General features: G+C 39.9%; 1 protein-coding gene across 1 annotated transcript in view; it reads right to left on the bottom strand.

Moving 5' to 3' along the window:
• LOC108571475 (neurobeachin) overlaps window positions 1–19478 on the bottom strand; it is a 664931-nt gene that overhangs the window by 113824 nt on the left and 531629 nt on the right. Inside the window, exons 14-32 of the mRNA XM_017933530.1 lie at window positions 18952–19097; window positions 18640–18853; window positions 15985–16207; window positions 15751–15893; window positions 14857–15047; window positions 14669–14777; window positions 14511–14592; window positions 13514–13830; window positions 13214–13435; window positions 10669–12502; window positions 10028–10193; window positions 9795–9948; window positions 9478–9620; window positions 8750–8846; window positions 8433–8573; window positions 8102–8209; window positions 6109–6280; window positions 2697–3065; window positions 1159–1289 (exon numbers count right to left, since the gene is read on the bottom strand). Of these exons, the coding sequence (XP_017789019.1) occupies window positions 1159–1289; window positions 2697–3065; window positions 6109–6280; window positions 8102–8209; window positions 8433–8573; window positions 8750–8846; window positions 9478–9620; window positions 9795–9948; window positions 10028–10193; window positions 10669–12502; window positions 13214–13435; window positions 13514–13830; window positions 14511–14592; window positions 14669–14777; window positions 14857–15047; window positions 15751–15893; window positions 15985–16207; window positions 18640–18853; window positions 18952–19097 (4962 nt within the window). The remainder of the gene's footprint in view (window positions 1–1158; window positions 1290–2696; window positions 3066–6108; window positions 6281–8101; window positions 8210–8432; window positions 8574–8749; window positions 8847–9477; window positions 9621–9794; window positions 9949–10027; window positions 10194–10668; window positions 12503–13213; window positions 13436–13513; window positions 13831–14510; window positions 14593–14668; window positions 14778–14856; window positions 15048–15750; window positions 15894–15984; window positions 16208–18639; window positions 18854–18951; window positions 19098–19478) is intronic.

Genomic DNA, 19478 nt, shown 5'->3' on the forward strand with positions numbered 1-19478 from the left:
CAATAGACGTATGCAAAGCGAATCGCGTGGGCGGATAGTGCCAATTCCATTATAACCGTAGATCGTGCGTGACAGAAGGGTGCAATAGTCATGTCTCCATCAAGATATCATCGAAAACAGGGTATCGAATATACACAGAGTGTCTTTTTTAACTGAACACTCGGTGGAATATCTCGGAACAAACTGAAGCTATCGAAAAGATGTTCTTACAAAAGTTGTTTGGTATGATGAGGCACATAATGTGATATATACAGCTTTTTCACAAGTGAGGGAGATTTCAAAGTCAAGCTTATTGTTTCAAATGGACCGCTATTATTCTTATTCGTCGACGTGACCCACCATGGGTCATTCTGGCATGGGCAACAAAAAATTTTTAATAGACGGCATGACTCATAGTGGATCGTTGAGTGTGACCTACTGTGGGTCATCGCGAGTGACCCATGGTGGGCCATTATGGGTGACCCATGGTGGGTCATTGTGTGTGACCCATGGTGGATCACCGTGTAGGACCCATGGTGGGTCATTGAGTGTGACCCATGGTGGGTCACTGTGGGTGACCCACAGTGGGTCACCAAGTGATTTCATTTTTCGACATGTCCCTCATCATACCAAACAACTTTTGCAAGAACATTTTTTCGATAGCGTCACATCCTCCTGAGATATTCCACCGAGGTCCAATTAAAAAAAGACACCCTGTAGACACAGCATAATATAATACAATATATCAAGATCACGATTCAAAAAACGATCATTACAATTCTCTTCTGATAATTCTTATATAATTCAGAGGTCACAGAAATGAGACACGATTGGTAATATATAATCTGTTGAATAAAAAGCATGCAGTCTCAAGTAAAGTTGTTACAAATCTTCTCGAGCATCGACGGGTTTTCGTGATAGTGTATTTCGCTATCGTTTCGTTTACAGCGCTGAAGGAGAGATTCACAAGATTTTTTGATTTCGTTTCTTTTTTTTTTTTTTTTTCGTTTTACCTGAGAACAATGGTTCAATTAATCCTGACGTATGCATCATTCGTACGGCTAGATCTTTTTCACGTTTTTTTTCTTTTTTTTTTTTTTGGTAAATAAACAAAAACGTGGCAACAGGTTGACTCTTAACCGTATAGATAAGATGCGATTTATCATCTTGGTCACTTACCTTCGTCGACGGTGGTCCAGATGACGTAACGTCGTGATCCGCCAGGATCGACGAGTTGTTCTCGTCGACGATTATCACCTCGTATTCACCGTCGTCTTGAGAACCAGCCTGACTCATTATACCACCGCTTCCTGGGAACATATTTTACCACTGTGACGACATGTGCTTCTCTGGGACAGTTCTAGTTCGTCTTGCAAAGCAGGCTGACATGAACGATCATGCGATCGACGATATCTTATCGAACAAATTTCATTTTTTTTTTTTTTTTTTTTTTTTTTGAAGATTATTCTGAGAAATTTCTTGACATTTCGTCGATCGCATTGTACAGGGGAGGATGCAGTATAGTGCAGGAATTAAAAAACGGAAAGGAACAAAAGAAGCGTAATTCAGGAATGTAATTAAAGCATTCAAAACTGTTTAGCTGTAACGAATCGAAGCTGAAGGAAATCTTGATATTTCCTTTCTCTTCGAAAAATCATTTTTCATAATTTCAACAAACGTAAGAAAATCATTGCTAATTTTTTAAATTGCACAACAACAGCGAACGTTTTGAGGCTTTTCAGAGACTCTCCGCGTCGCATTTAACTTTACTGGGGACTTTAGTCGGGTTTCTGGTTAGCAAAATAATTATTCGAAACGTGCAACTGTCATCAATGGATAAACTCAAGTTTCGAGTAATTATTACTGTATTTTCTTTATCGGTAACGGGAGTAATCCTGCGTTTAGTGTTCAAATCAACATCTCCAAGTGAAGTTGCATCGTGAGTGAACAATTCACATGCAGATTTTTCTGTTAGTATCCAAATCGTATACAAACAGGTGCATAGTTCTCATTCGTAGCTTGTGCTCGAAGCTTTCAAAACAACATTCGAGTGAAAAAAGGTCTAACGAAACTCAAACAATCAACGTATTCCTCTAAACGAACTTAAGAAGAATTCAAAAAACCCACGAAAAATCGAAACAAAAATCGATCGATACTCCAGCAGAAAGAAAATCGAACGAAAATTCTACCGAAAATCTGAACCAAAATCATTTTCAACTTTTGCCAAATAAAACTAGAACACGCCGTTTAAGAAAAACTCAGAACGATGCATATGCGTGTGTATGTGCGTGCACGTCGTGTAACCGTATGTATTACAAATCAACCATCGTACTGGCTCAAAACTGGCTAATGAACGACAAAAAAAAAAAAAGAAAGGAAGAAACATGCATACAGAAATATCGAGATTAAACTGAAACTTGATACACAACAAATCAGAAGAAAAACGTTCGACAACGGTTGTATAGGGAAGTTAACAGAAAAATCGTGAAAAACGACAAAAACCAAAAAAAAAAAAAACTCGACAGTTCGTTCGTTCGGCCAGTAGAGAGAGAGATAGATAGATAGAGAGAGTTGGCGGCAGTTAAAAAAGTCATCGAGCAGGCGTTAATTGAAGAGAGAGAGAGAGAGAGAAAAAAAAGAAAAATAAAAGAAGAAGGGAGAGAAAGAAACAAACTCGAGCATTCCGTGGAACCACAACGTTCGGGCAATCGAGTTACCTTGCAGACCAACACCGGAGTTTCTATGACAGAGATTTCGGGGCTGATCGATATGCTTTTGAAGCGTATGATGGTGATTGTTGTTATTGTGATGATGGTAATGATGATGACGATGATAGTTATGGTTATTCGGATGATGGTTATAATGATTACTGTGGTGATTCGGGAGATAATAGTTGGAGGGGGGCTGGCGATTAGAGTGCCTGGCAGCCGGTAGCGGGTGCTGGTGGTGGTGCTGGTTCATATGGTGGTTGGCATTGGCATTGGCATTCGCATTGGCGTTAGGGTGAGATCCCGGGAGGAACTGTGGGTACACGTGGTGAGACCACTGTGGAAACAGGGGCCGCCCTCCTCCACCACCATTCCCATCTGCTGAGGAACCACATTTACCACGTTACCACGATTCTCGACCGTTAACCCCTCTCTGTGTGTGTGTGTGTGTGTGTGTTGTGTGTGTTTTCTTTTCCCTTTCCTATCGTGCGTTTGCTCTTATCATCTGATCGTGTCACACTTTTTTTTTTTATTTCACTGGGTTTCACTCTGCCTGTTTTTAAGCAAACGTCGCTGAACCCTCGAACTGCTAATGGCGCGACCGTCGAACGTACGGTGACCGGGTCAAAAATGACCCAAGGCTAATTTAACGTGTTTTTTTTTTTTAGGTAAATTAAACCACATTTTTCCTGAGTGAAATTTGGGCAGTCAGTTAAATAACGGACAGTTTAACTCAAGAGAAAGTTAGAAAGGGGCGAGATATTGTTATCAGAACTGTGTATGTTGAAAATAATCACACACGACGTAATTGTTAAAAAGATACGTGTAAAATGTGAATTTTGTTCACCCCAATTTGTAATTACGTTAGACTGTCGAAGGGTCGACACATTGAACGCAGGACCAAATCTACGTATATAACTCGTCCACGGCGTCGAAATTAATTTTTTATTTTAATATGACGCATCGCAGTTGAATAAACAATGTGTCAACAGTTAGAGATGAAATTACTTAAATATGCCGTGTGACGCTTTAGATGAAAATTTTGCAAACATTACCCGCTTATTCGAATTAAACACTTTTAAGTAAAAATTCGCACCGTTGGTCACCGATGACATTCAACGCGTTAAAAAATTACACAAAATTATATCCTGGATTAAATTGCGACTGTTTTGAACGTCACTTGAAAGCTGGGTCAGAAGTGACCCGGCCTCCGTCGTTCCAAGGTTAAACCGCATTAACCGTTGCAGTCCCAAGCAGCGCGATCGCGCTGTTTGGATTTTGTGTCGAAAAGACCCGGTACATTTAAACTAGAGGCGCTTAACTTCTTTCTCACGAGAAAATTTCCCCTCCCATGGTTCCCCCACTATGCGGTACGACACGCAGAATGTGTAACATAACCAACGCCAGTCGCTGGAGTTGTGGTGGGAGGACCCCTCGCGTCCTCCTGTCGCCGCGCCATAACTCGAGCGAGACCATCACAGTCGCACAGTGGGGGAACCACGGGAGGGGAAGTTTTCTCGTGAGCAAGAAGTTAAGCGCCTCTGATTTAAACGATATGGACAACTGACGGTGCACTCACAGTCTGCCGAAATAGTGCGGTCAATTTTTTTGACACATGTACATCGCATCGCGCTGACCGGCATGTGTCGACAGAAAATATAAAAAGCGTTACCTACCCGCGCCGCTTTTTAGCTCTTTTCGTTATCAATTAAAACAAGCGTTATTGCGCTATTCTACATTTTTCGATAGTGTATTTTCAATGACCCCTGGGACTCAAACGGTTAGTAGGTGCTAAAATACACCGATAATTTTGTACTTTCTTCAGATTGCAACTTTTCTAAATTTTACCTCTAAATACCACCGAAATTCAAGATACGATGATATTTACTAACGTTGAAGAAATAGTACTTGTAGTTCTACGAGAGCGAAACGGAGAATGAGAACCTGTATAGAAGTTGATTTTTAATATCTACAATTATTACAGAGAAGTAGAATTTGTTACTACAATATGATCTTCTCTGACTGCAAACTTTCTACCTAAATCTTTTCAATTTCTCGAGCTATCGATGCACAACATGTTCAAATTGAACAATTCTTGCTTAAATATCTCGCAACAGAGAGCAGCAACGCAGAGTGAAACTCAGTCTACGAGAAATTTGGTACTGTTTTTTTTTCATTGTTTAAAAGAAAATTGTAGGAGCATCTCACAGTTCAAAGATAACACGTATCGTAGAATTACAACATTTAAATGGTGTACATGTTGTTAAACATTCAATTGTTCTTTTAACGAAACATTTAACATAGTCGACGTAGATTATTTTCTTTTTCGTTGCAACTTTCGAAGCTGACATTTTTCGGACTCGTTTTACACAAATAAATTTTGTATCTTTTTTTTTTCTTTTGTAATATAAAATAATAGCGACATTTAGAAAGTATATCCAAACGGAACGGAAAAAGTGCTAATGCATTCGACAAACATCAAAACTCTCACTGTCAGATACATAGAAAAAATAGTTCATACAGTGCAATTGGACATGCTTGTCTATTCAGTGTAATTGTGCTGTTGTTCGATTTGCCTCTACACAGTTAAAGTGCATAGTGTTTTACAGCATCTACATTATGTGTTTATGCATAAAAATTGATATTTAATTCATGATCCAATCACTTCGCTTAATTCGTGTTGAAACACTGTATTTGTTTGAAAAAACATGTTGTTTTTAACGGCAAATATATTCGTTAGAGTTCGTAATACCTGTTTATTTTATATTTGTCGAGTTCAGACTATATCGAAGTTTGAGAAGAAAAGAAATTCCGTTTGAATTTGTCGATATCACGGGAAACATGCTGATTTTGTTATTATTAATAACAATCATGCGATAATATTGTATCACATTTAATGTACAGAGAGAAGTAAATTTTTGTTAGATGAAACAATTAGAAAATGTAACAATGCATATCTGACATGTAAGAGTTTTGAAGTAATAATTTAAAATTATTACTGTTATTTCTTCTTTTTTCTTTTTTTCTTAACAGACAATAGTATTTTTTGTGTAAAATTTGTTAGGGCTAACACATAGATGTTTGAAATTGAACATGCATATATATCAATGTCAACATTAATTTCAATAATCTTTATGTTTCTTATCAATGTTCTCTTTTTTAAAATTCCTGCAAATGACAGTGTTTATAATCACCTTTTTAACTTGCTATGTAACCTAGTTACAGAAAAAAAGTTCTTAACATTTCAATTTATTATAAGAAACAATGCTCCTGGATGTAATAATAGACCAACTGGTTTATATATCTCTCCTATCGTACAACAATATATTTAATCATTTCTATCGATAAAGAAATTGATTCAGATCTTTGTATCACTTTGTTGTAACAAATGATCTAATAATTAAAATGATACATATCTTACCTGAAGGGCTACCTGGTCTCAGATTAGCACCATTAGTCTGTATTGTTTGAACAGGGCTTGGTGGACGTTGCGATATTGGTGGTTCCAAAATATCGCGGTATTTTGATACCATTAGTACAGAGATGAAGTAAACTATAGCAAGGGACAGAAACTGGGCCTGCTTGGTTTCCTCCTGAAATAAAAAAATCAAATATATTCTTTATCAATCAGAAATTTTCATCTTTATTAGCAGCTACATATAGAGGTGTGTGAGAACCCGAAAATATTGGGCCGGAAATTTTTTTGGGATTGAGACGAGTTCCCGAAAATTTCGAGATTTCTGATTGTGTCGGGAATGTCTCAAGAATGTTCGGGATTCCCGGGAGAGACGCGATTGTCGAAAGTGTCGAGATTCTCAAAAGTGTCGGGATTCCCGAAGGACGAAGTCCCGAAAATTCCAAGATTCTCGATTGTGTCGGGATTCCCGAGAATGTCTGGGATTCCCGGGAGAGAAGGGAGTTTCGAAAGTGTCGGAATTCCCGGGAGAGACGGGATTCTCAATAGTGCTGGGATTCCCAGGAGAGACGGAATTCCCGGGAGAGAAGGGATTTTCGAAAGTGCTGGAATTCCCGGGAGATGTGGGATTCTCAAAAGTGTCGGAATTCCCGGGAGATATGGGATTCTCAAAAGTGTCGAAATTCCCGGGAGAGACGGGATTCTCGAAAGTGTCGGAATTCCCGGGAGAGACGGGATTCTCAAAAGTGCTGGGATTCCCAGGAGAGACGGGATTCCCGAAAGAGAAGGGAGTTCCGAAAGTGCTAGAATTCCCGGGAGATATGGGATTCTCAAAAGTGTCGGAATTCCCGGGAGAGACGGGATTCTCGAAAGTGCTGGAATTCCTGGGAGATGTGGGATTCTCAAAAGTGTCGGAATTCCCGGGAGAGACGGGATTCTCGAAAGTGCTGGGATTCCCGGGAGAGACGGGATTCTCGAAAGTGTCGGAATTCCCGGGAGAGACGGGATTCTCAAAAGTGTCGGAATTCTCGGGAGAGACGGGATTCTCGAAAGTGCTGGGATTCCCGGGAGAGACGGGATTCCCGGGAGAGAAGGGATTTTCGAAAGTGCTAGAATTCCCGGGAGATGTGGGATTCTCAAAAGTGTCGGAATTCCCGGGAGAGACGGGATTCTCGAAAGTACGGAGATTCCCGGGAGATGTGGGATTCTCAAAAGTGTCGGAATTCCCGGGAGAGACGGGATTCTCGAAAGTGCTAGAATTCCCGGGAGATGTGGGATTCTCAAAAGTGTCGGAATTCCCGGGAGAGACGGGATTCTCGAAAGTACGGAGATTCCCGGGAGAAAAGGAATTCTCGAAAGTACCGTGAATCCCGGGAGAGACGGAATTCTTAAAAGTACTGGGATTCCCGGGAGAGAAGGGAATCCCGGGAGAGACGGGATCCTCGAAAGTACCGGGATTCCCGGGAGAGACAGAATTTTCGAAAGTACCTGGGATTCCCAGGAGATACGTGACTCTCAAAAGTGCCAGGATTCCCGGGAGAGACAGAATCCTCGAAAGTACCGGGATTCCCAAAAGTATCGGAATTAAATAAGTGAAAATAAGTAAGTAAATAAATTTTATAATGCGGTTTTCGAAAACGCCTAAAAAGTCGAAAAATTGAATCCCGGTACCTTCAAGAATCCCCGATATTCTCTAGAATCCCTACACTTTCGGTATCCCCGATATTTCGGGTTCTCGCACACCACTAACTACATACGAGAGAGTTAAAGTCACAGTGGTGTAAGTAACATTTCAAAAAATTTGTACCCAAGTGCTGAAACTCAACCTAGACATACCAAACTATTAAAAATACAAGTGAAAGTGAGTTACAATTAGTACAGGCTTTCTGGTAACATTAAACACGATACAGTACAAAATTTCTAACAACACTCTCTGTTTCTCAGAACAAGAAAATTCTGACTTTAACCCTCTCAAATATGAACCAGGCGGCATACTTACAACATCTCTGTATATCACAGCTCTCAAGCGATTCACGTCCATGTCTTGCAGTAATTTCTCAGGATCCTTTACAGGACTCAACTGATGTGCCAGATTATCCACAATGTTCTAAAAAAAAGTAAATAGAAACGATATACTTTATTCCCACCGTCGACAAATGATGTTAACGATCACTGTGAACACTATTCTCTATATGATACAGCTTTTTTTTTTTTTTCTTTCCGATAAAGTATACAATGGTGTGTTGTAAACTTGTCAAGTATCGATGACAATAACACAATTCTTTTGTTTTTCTCTATATAAAATTCAGTTACGATCAGATGAGACATACCTTGGGTGATGTTTGAGCTCCTCGTATAAGAGACTGTATGTGCTGTGATTTATTACTAGTACCAATCTGCCGACCTAACATGCTGTACGATCTGCCACGTTCTTTACACTCTAAGCAGTTTCTAACGGCACATGTACAGACCTATAGAAGCATTTCATCAGATGAATATAACAAAAAATATCGTGTAAAAACAATACATGTTCAGGTACTCTCTATGTTCTCTTACATATACGGAAACTAAAAAAATTATTACAACTATTTAAATACACTGCTGATATTAACCACTATTCTCTATATAGTATATAGAAAGAGTTTACTTGTGAACTACGATAGTGTTGTTGTAAGGTGGGTGACTTCGAGAAGGTGTATTGTGTTAAATTATGTGCGCTTTTCTTTTTTATTACATTGGAGATCCTATATTGCAAATTTGAAAAAAAAAAAAAATAAAAAATAAAACTGTGAACATCAGATCACTTTACTTTCAATTCAAATATGTGACGCTTTAGCTGCATTCCCGATCTTTAAATATTTCATCTCTAAATTTTCATAAGGGCAGTTTATATACTAACGCACTATGAAACACCAATATGTATATACACTCAAAGTAAGAAATTAATGGAAAGCACACTCTATATGATTATTCTATTACATCCTAATCTAGGTAAACTTCGTCTTTCAATTAGGAACTGTGAAAGAGAACGATGAACATATGAGAGTGATATAAAATAGTTATCGAACGTGAACAAAAAAAAAAAGGAAAGACGTGGTCAACCTAACATCGATATCAGTGTAATTATGTTACAAATTTCAATGAGTCTAATTAGTGTGCATCGCAAACACTCAATGTGGTCCCTTTAAAAACAACAATTCTCCATTTCTTTTTGGCTCTATGAAAATTCTACAATTTCCTTAAAAAAGAGTTAATTTATCGAGCTGTACCAAAATTACAGTAAACGAGATCTCTCGTGGAACTCGAGTAACACGGTCTGATTAAGTAGTATAGTGTGTCTGTATGAAAAAAAAAAAAAAAAAGAAATGACTAGACATATTCTTCTCAGCTTCCAGTTCACCGAAATTTAAAGAGCTGGCGAAGATAAGTACATCAGCCATGTTGACTAGTCTTTGCAGAAAAGAAACTGCTACCTCAATTGGCATCCCCTGAGTTGGTTCAATTACATCCAATTCGCTCTATGAATATATCCAAGCACGAATTAAAATAAAGAATCCGTAAGAAATGAAATTTTCACCCGGATATGCTCTTCTATATGTGAAACGGAAGTAAGAGAGAGAGAGAAAAAAAAAGGAAAGAAAGAAAGATGTGTAATCTTCACTTCACGAAGACAGAGATATATGTGTACATACATTTGGCGAGGTCGCTGAGGCTAGAAGGGGTAACAATCCTCCGCAGGCAATAATAAGATTGTCAGCCAGTTGTGAAATTAGGTGAACAGTATTAACAACAAATATTGCGTTTTCGCTGCTGTTTACAAAGTCCAACACTGACTTCGTCGAATGGCTGTTTCAGAAATAGTATTAGATATAGTTTTAAGAAATGTTCCGTGGGAAATTTTCAGTTAGGTTGTCGCATTACGTACCTTCTCCAGACTTGAATGTCAGTCTCTAACGAGAAGAGAACATCCGAGAGTAATCTCTGATGTATGTAAGACCATTTGAATTCCGGTATTCTGAAAGGAGGACGAGTCGGTCCTGGGCTGAACATTGGTCTCGTTGAAGGATTACCTTGCTTCGCTCGTTTTGATTCTACAACAACATTGGTAACTTTATACGATAAGCCATTTTCGTATGTACAGTTGAACAGTTCGATATTAACGCTAGTACGGTCCTCGGGTCATTTTTGACCCGTCATCTTGTATTTTACTTAGAATTAATATAGAGAAATATTTTCTTCGCATCAAAGATGATTATCTGTTATTAATGTTAATTTAGTATTCAGACAACGTTCAAATGGTGGATAAAATTATTTCTCGAGGCGAGGACAAAATTCCCCACTCTTGGCGTTTTAAAAAACTTAAATTACAAGGTTTGAACCTTGGTAGCGCGACGATTACAAAATGAAGAAATACGGAAACATTGAAATGGTAGACAAAATTATTTCTCGAGGCGAGCCCAAAATTCCCCGCTCTTGGCGTTTTAAAAAATGTAAATTGCAAGGTTTAAACCTTGGTAGCGCGAGGATCGAAGGACGAAGAAACACGGGAATGCAAAGAGTGCTCACCGAAATGATTGGGATCCACTTGCGTGGACGTTGAGGCACTCCTTGGTCGTTTCTGGGGTGACGATGTTTTCCGCAAGGGTACAGGTAAAGAAGGAGGTTCGTTACTGTTACTGTTAACATTATCGTCGGCCGCGTTCTCCGTGGAGACGACCGGTAAGCTGGATCTGCGATGGGCATCTACGTGATCCGGAGTTAAGTCATTCAACAACGAATTATTATCCCTGGTAACCACTGTAGAACTAACGATTTTAGGCACACCGTCGGGCATATTTTTATTAGCATCACAGACCGTAGATATTGTTGGAATTTGCTGCTTAGGATTTGGCACTTGCGTCACATTATCTACAGAACTTTGAATATCGCTATTACTACAAACACTACCTTTTACCTCTACCTCGGTCTCAGTTCTCACTGGAATGTCTGACTGATTATCACTTACGTTAGTAGAAATAGTGGACGGCTCCCTTGAATGTTTATCAGTTACCTTCTCGTCGTTATCATTAATAACAGCACTTTTGTCCTCTTTCGTAGAGTCCACCGCGCATTTCTCGCTACATAACTCACTACCCGCTAAGCTTTCCACTTTCTCCTCTTCTACATCTACCTTCGCACCGCCTGCCTCGTCGTTACTTTCTATTACGCTAGTTGAGCAATTGGAATTTTTCACGGCCTCCTCGGTCCCCTCGTTCACGTTCATCTCAACGTCAGCAACGCTCGTCGTTTCAACGATCTCCGCGGTGACGTCATCGGTCGCATTATCCTCGATCTTGTCCATCTCCTTCGTCTTCAGCTCGACCAAATTCTCTTGATTCTCTGTCGGTGTTAAGTACGCCTCGGAGGTGTCGCTGTCGATCACCTCTTTGTCGTTCTCCAATTGCAGCTTCTCGATGTCCTTGATGGTCAACGGTTCAGGTGTCTCGCCAGGTGAGACAGATAGCACGGTCTCCGAATCGGCCTGTTCCATCGCGGCAACGTCCATCGAACTTTCGTCCGCTGTCTGTTCTTCCTTCTCTTCCGGTTTCTCGGAAGCTTCAGCCGTGTCGGAAGGAATCTCTTCTTCGGGAGCAACGTTCTCCTCCACGTTAGCTTTCTCTTCTTCGTCCTTCTGCTCCTCCTTTGCAGGAGAGACTTCAACCTCCTCTCCCGTCTTAGCTTCAGCTTCAGTTTCAGTTTTAGCCTCGACCTCAGCCTCAGCCTCGGCTTCAGCTTTAGCTTCAGCCTTGGTCTCAGCCTCTACCTCAACTTTCACCTCAGCTTCGACCCCTGGTGTCTTCTCGACGTTCGATTCAGCCGCGTCAGACGCAACTGCGTTTTCCTCGACTGTTGCTACAGTTTCTTCCGTGTTCTCGGCATCCTTCTGCCCAGCAGCCTGGGCGTTCTCCTTAGTTTGCTCAGCGGAAGATGGCTGAGAGACAGTTTCGTCTTGAGGCTTCTGTTCAGCTGTTGGTTCGTCGTCCTTTTTCAGAACTTCTTGCATCGAGTCGGGACTGGAACCTTCGATCTTGTGGACTTCGCTGTAGAAGTCGCTGGAGCTCTCTATCGATATCGCCTCGCTGGTTTCTTGTGTGGTCGGTATGGAAACTGCTTCGCTGTTTCCTTCCTCGAGGATCGTCGGTGTGTCCGTGTGCATTTCGCGAGCTGTTGTCGGTGTTTCTGGTTTGTCGCTTAGTCTCGAGTCTAGGGATATCGCTTCGCTGGACTGAGCTGTGTCCATGGTCTCGCTGTGAGATTTCACGATCGCTGGACTACCGTCGCTCTCCGTGTTGTCTATCGAGTTCAGGTCGCAGCTGCAGGACTCTTCCATTCGATCGTTGCCCTCGGTTCCCTCGAACTCCTGGAAATAAGGTTTATTTTCAGGATGATGTGACGCAATTGATACCGAAAGTATTCTTCTTCCGATTCCATGGTAATGATTTATCAACGTAGAAATTGTAAAAAAAATATTTTTACATCTTAGTATTCAAGATCTTAGTTCATACAAACGAAGGCTTTGTAAACAGTTCGTTAACCCCTTAACGCTCGCATTTTTCTCAACTCGATGTGCCAAATTTTCATCAAAGATCTATTTTGCCTTTTTTTTAATTACCTTCTAGGCGTGTAGAAATAAATTTCCCACGATTTATAATGCTGTAACTAACTTCTCTTTTGTCGTGATACAACGAAATATGCAAAGTGAAAGAAAATAATTTAAAAAAAATGCACTTGTTCGGTGCACGTGTGAGTCACTGGTATAAAAGTTAACGGGTTAAAGACACCGAGTGATAAGCAATAACGTTGCTTCTCAGTCGCCAAAGGGTTAAATGTCAGAATTTCCAAGTACAAATCTACCCAATATTGCAGAAATGAATTTGTTCCGACTGGATTTTCACATAATTCGTTCAAAAAACCACCGAAATCCTTTCTTTCGAGTTTCGAGAAAAATGGCAAAAGTTCATCAACAATAATGGATTGATCTGCTTTCCTTAAACAAAACTTCGATCACACCGAAAGGTCGGGGAGAATTCATTTCTACACCCCACATTAATTCCCCGATTTGATATCCAACCTTGTAATTCCTTTCCACGTGTTGCACTTCGTGATTCTGTTGATTGCCCCATGGCGATGGTTTGTTATACCCATTATTCCCCGAATGCTGTTGATCCCAACCGGAGATAGTGCTGATTGGCCTCTGCTGCCTTAACTCGGGATCCGTGATGTTATCTGATCGCTGCCTCTCGTAATGCTCGTACATCTGAGCGAACTGAAGCTTGAATTCCTCGTAGGACACCTGAAACGTTCGCAAGATTCACGTGTCACACGTGAACATACTTTCGAATTTTCTTTTTCCGTGTTCCACGACGTTTACCTTGGAGTGCACGATCGCTAGAGTGTCCACCCATACACGCCATCCACCGTACTCGTGTTTGATAGCATGATGAAGAAGCATGCGAAACAACGAGTATACCACATCCGAGATCTTTTGCTCTTCCGTGTTCTTCGGATGAATGTACGCCATGGCTATTAGCCATTCTTGCCATACAGACATCTGTAGAACAGTTCGTCGGTTTTCTCGATTGTTGTTGCACAGCAATGTCATATCCGAGAGGAATAGCTTCTTCACTTCGAGTAATTGCTCAGTTTGCTTTGATTGTCGAATTAGCGTCGCTACTACTTTCAGTATCACTGAAACAATTGGTAAAGAAAAGTAATATTAAGAATGTATATGTACTCTTGTGAAAATTTCGATTTTTTTGTATCATCCTGTTAATGTCATCGTTGATCAGTGGAGATGAATTCTTTTCGACTTTCGACTTTTCTATCGCGACGATATTCGCAAGCTTTCAGAAAAAATGGCAAAATATGCAAATTATTTCGACCAGTGATCTGTTTTATTTTTTTTTTTTTAAGTGAAACTTTGGTTGCACCCGAAAGTTTCAAAACCACCGAGTTTCTATCGCGACGATATTCGCAAGCTTTCAGAAAAATGGCAAAATATGCAAATTATTTCGACGAGTGATCTGATTTTATTTTTTTTTTTTTTTTTTTTTTTTTTTAATGACACTTTTATCTTACCCAGAAATCGGAAAGAGTTCATTTCTACACCAGACACATTTCTGAGAAATTTATAAACGAAGATGATTTTGAACAGAATACGTTTAAAAGTGTTTGTTATCTGTGACGTGTAATTCCCCTGATTTCCGTGATTCACATCCATTTTCATGTCTGTTACGCATAGTCGATGTACATTTATACGGCAAAATGGTACAGAAAAAGAAGTGACATGTTAATCTCCGCATATAATGGAGAAAAATCGAAATTTGTGTAAATATACATTCATATTTCATACTAATTCATCAACTCACTTGGATTTTCTACACGATAATGGGACTCTGGTTCAGGGTGCCTGGCATAGAGGATCTGCTGGCTAATGTGATCCGTCATAATCTAGAAATTCAATTTCAATTTAGAAATACAATTAAGAAACGCACGAGATTGCGAGTGTGAATTAATCTCATAGTACTTCGTATAAAACGTTGTAGGTTGGTAGTGACAGTGTTTCCTCGTTCAGCAGCAATCTCTCAGCCAGCAACGTGTACAGATTGTGAGGGCTCATAACGTCATATTTCCGTCTGCAATTTGATATACATCATTTATACGGATTAAACGGCCGCTTATATATTAACCCATTTGTACAATTCCTTTACGTACTTATGCGTACTACGGCTCAAGAAGAAACCCAGTAATTTCAGGGCTTGTAGACGTATCAGTTGGCTCTCCGCCGCCAACAGTTTGAAGATCGTCCTGACGCCTTGCTTCGCGTCGAAAGCAGGCACCATGGACGACGGGTGCTCCGACATTAGAGATATAAGCATTTGCAAAACGTCGTGTAAGTTTTCGTCCTGTAAAAACATCGTTCCATCGGTTTGTAATTTATTTCTATCCGAATTGACCAAGTTTCACCGTGAAAATATACTTGAACTTTAGATCGCTATTACACTGTTTAAGTCTAGCGCGGTCTTCGGGTCTTTTTTGACCCACCTTTACTTTTTTCGCTGTTAGAAAGTTTGTTACCTTAATTTCATATTAAAAGTTCATTTTCTAGGTTCAGGTAGCGTGCTGGTAACAGAAGGTCTTTGGGTCCTTTTGGACTCGTGAAGTTTGGGCCTTTTCTGACACATGAGATCCTTGGGTCTTTTTTCACCTAAAGTCTCTGGGCCCTTTTTGAACCGCAAAGCTTTTGGGTCTTCTTTGACCCATAAAATCTCTGGGTTCTTTGTGACTCATAAAGTCTTTGGGTCCTTTTTGACCCATGAATTTTGGGCCTTTTTGATCCATGAGGTCTTTGGGTCCTTTTGGACTCATGAAGTCTTTGGGTCTTTTTTGACCCAAAAAGTCTTTGGGTCCTTTCTGACCCATGAAATTTGGGCCTTTTTGGATCAATGAAGTCTTTGGGTCTTTACTGACCCATAAGGCCCTTGGGTCTCTTTTCACCTAAAGTTTTTGGTTCCTTTTTTGACACACAAAGTCTCTGGGTCAAAAAAGACCCAAAGACCTTAAGTATACAATCGAAGAACGCACTAAATAGAGTCGATATTCAATTACCTCGTGTATTGTCGTCAGATAATTCAGAATACTCTGCAGCTCGTCATCCTTCACCCCGTTCCCGATCATGATCAGTTGTTTCAAAAATAACAAAATATAAGAACGTATTGTCAAAATATCCTTCTGCTGTGGTCGTGGTCCATCTGGAATCCCAATCAAAAACCCACGTGAACTCTCCACAATCGAACGATCTTCCAAATCAATCCATCCAACCTCGTGAAAAACATCACTCACCAAGTCCTTTAGGTGTGATTCCGCTCTTTGCTCGCGGATTGGCGACCCAGTAATAGTACTTAAGCGTGTGCACCGTTTGTAATACTGTGGAGACTCTCCTTACATTAGAATATATTTGCGTGTCACTGAGGAACTCTGTGGCCAAGTACGAATAAAGCCGTGTTTGCACAGGAGCCGGAGTATATATCCACAGAGCGGGATTAAAAAGGACGTGGTCCAATAGCTGCCATGTTAGGAATGAAAAGTAAAACAACTACATCACCATAGATCTGCCTGTTCTTCGGACACACCAATCTAGCCGACTTTTATCGTGTTCCTATGCGGTCATTTTAATCCTGCTTCGCAGAAACTTTACACCTTTCTCACCCGTTCACCGTGGTTACTCGTAAATAGGAAAGAAAATTCATCGTAATCTCACTTTATGCTCGGTTTTGTGCTCACATAAAACGTTCCTCGAAGGGGGAGATTTTTAACAGGAAGTCTCACACTTAGAATTGTGCAATCAGGGTACCGTATAATGGACAGCACAAGTAGGAGGGAATTTTTAACAGAAAAAATAGAACAGGAGGGAAGAAATTGTGCGAATGAAAAGAAATTCGTCGTAACAAATTCACGACAATCGTCAGAAAAGTATTACAGACTGAGAGGAGTAGAGAGAGAGTTCGTGTGAAACATTCATGCAACTGAATAAATCAATACTGAGAATTTTTGTAGCTCCGACGACAATATTGAGACAATTTTCGAAAAATCACACAGACGTCGCATTCTTTTTTACTCCACATCTCTTTTCCAAACTGTACATTATTCGACACAAATATTGCAAACGGTGATCTTCCTTTCTTCCATGATTTAGCCGCTCGTCGCGAGAAAAAGGATGTCCCAATATTTGACAGTGTGCGCAATAAAGAATGAAAACGAAAATAAAACAGCTTTCTCGAAAGGCGATAGAGGCATCCTCGAGTAGAAATACGAAGCGAGTTAAACATTATCACAGGTATTCAATAAAAACAGGGTATCTATCCTTGTGGTACGCGCTCGTAGCATCGTTTCGAATAACAGAAAACTGAAAATAGATCGGTCAGACAGCACAAGGGAAGAATATTTCTTCAGCGTTGCAAAAATGAAAAGGAATAATAGAAACAGTAGAAAATTTCTCGTATGGAAAGCGAATTCAGTGTGAATGAAAGAAAGAAGAAAAAGGAAAGAAACATTGTTGCGTAGCCATATTATGAAATCAGGAAGCCTAAAAGTCGGTAGATTGCATGCGACCAAAGATTCGAGTAACATAACGTCGTATCATGAGAAAAAGTATATAATACATGCGTGAGGTTTGTAAATGCATCGTTAAATGGATTATTTATACATATATATACACATGTGTACGTACACGTACATTATAAATAGCATATTACATTCAGAGCATCTACGAGCAGTCATTTCTTCTTTTTTTCTTTATACGACAAGCTTAATGCAAACAGATATCGTACGGAAGTATAGATAGAACTGCGTTTTAATAGTTCTTTCGCTCATGCTATTGTATACTGTATAGTGGATGGAACGTGAAAGGGGGAATAATAGGGGACGAAGGGAGGTAACATAAATGCAAGGGTGACATACGAATTTTTTTTTTAAGGGAGTCTCGCTATTCAGAATGTTTCACAGTGGTGGTTCTTGCTAGGGGGAGGTCGAATGTATACTAGTTTGTGGAGATACAAACCCTAATTTTACCTAATGGTGGTTCTCTAATTACACGATTAACTATGTCTCGTACAGGTTGTTAGTGGTAATACTTTGGTTAACTTAGGATCTATATTGAACTCTTATAAATATGGTAGTTAAAGTAATTCATTTTACGTCTTTTGTTTTATTTGAAAATTTTTAGGGTGATTAGGAATGTTTCTTTTTTCGAGATATTTAGAATTTTTGAGAAAATATTTGTAGAAATCGACGAAGAAATTTTGAGGGACCAAACGAGGAATCGAACCCGGGACCTCGAGTTTGGCAAGCCGAAGCTTGGCGCGCTACGCCAACAACGCCCTCTGTATTCTCCTTTCGAGGTTTCCTATTTGAGGACGGAGGCCCCCCCCGATACTACGTATTTTACAAAAATTTTTTTTGTGAATGAATTTTTTATAGATTTTGTACTTAGGTCACTCTCGTTTAATCACCAAATTGTCAAATAATTGCTACTTGCATTTAAACATGAATTACCTTAACTTAACTTTTTTAAAATTTTTAACAACTGATACACATGTATGTAGTAGAAATACTTTTATGATATGTACACTTCCATTCGTAAGTATCAGGACACAAATTTAAGCAGTGATTAGAAAGTTGTTCAAATTTAAAAAAAAAATTTTTCAGTCTGGAATTTCGAAATTTAACTTGAAATGTAATATTTTCTGCGAAAACATACTAGCTGCCCCCAAAACTAACGAACGGAAGTGTAGACATACGATCTCGAATTTCTACTACTTTCGTGCAAAACTAGTCTGTCACATTCTTATCACGGAAAGTCTACCACTTCCGCGATCGTCGTCGAGAATTCGATCTCTACCTTTGTCCATCCAAGGTTTACGTCAACGCTAATTACGCTTAACTCTAGCTTAACTCTAGATCTGTAACGAGGGGGCAAACTAATGACTAAATCGATACCTGTTTCAACAACAAGTCGCTGTTCGCGCTGAGACACGTGACCAGGTGTTTAGTGAGCTCCAAGAACGAGGCGAGAACTTCGGTGGTTAGATGGTCTCTGCTAGCTCTCTGCAACATGTAGCTGATCACCAAAAATCCACGATTTTGCACCATGTGCTGTTGCACAGTTTGCGAACTCTCCACCAGATCGCAGATAAACCCCAAAAGTTTCGAACTGGAAATAGAAACTCGTGCATAAACATGACACAGGAACCGTCGTCTCGTTTTACCGAAAACAGAGGTTGGATTGTTTTCCACGACGCGTATATTTACCATAACGTTGGATCACGTTTAACATCGTTCGGCGCTATGCAATCGTAAGGCATATCTAGTTGCGAGAACAAAGGGAACAACACTTGAATGCCGCCAATCGAGTTTAACGTGCTATGAATGGAATGCGTGATGACAGCTTTTACCTCCTACAAATAGACAGTAAAATGTTCGATCGCTGCTGCTTCTCCAAGTACTTTTCTGCACCGATGTTCCCCGCACTCGGTTGCAGAAAAATTGGAACGCTCGGGGAGAGATTGTGGGGTTTCTTTTTTTTCATTTTGGTGGTGCAAGTGATTGTTGAATTCGTGGATTTCTTTTTTGGGGGAGGATACGTAGAAGGGTGACAGTTTTTCATTTTGGTGGTGCAAGTGGTGTCAGTTAAATTTGGGAATTTTTTGAGATATTTCATTCTCGTGGCAAAATGGTACGAGTTAAATTCGTGGTCTTTTTTAGGTACGTTGAAAATTGTCGGGGTTTCATTCTGGTGCCAGAATGGTACGAGTTAAATTTTTTAGGTACGTTGAAAA

Source organism: Habropoda laboriosa, unplaced genomic scaffold (assembly GCF_001263275.1).
Source record: "Habropoda laboriosa isolate 0110345459 unplaced genomic scaffold, ASM126327v1 scaffold40, whole genome shotgun sequence".
Taxonomy (NCBI): domain Eukaryota; kingdom Metazoa; phylum Arthropoda; class Insecta; order Hymenoptera; family Apidae; genus Habropoda; species Habropoda laboriosa.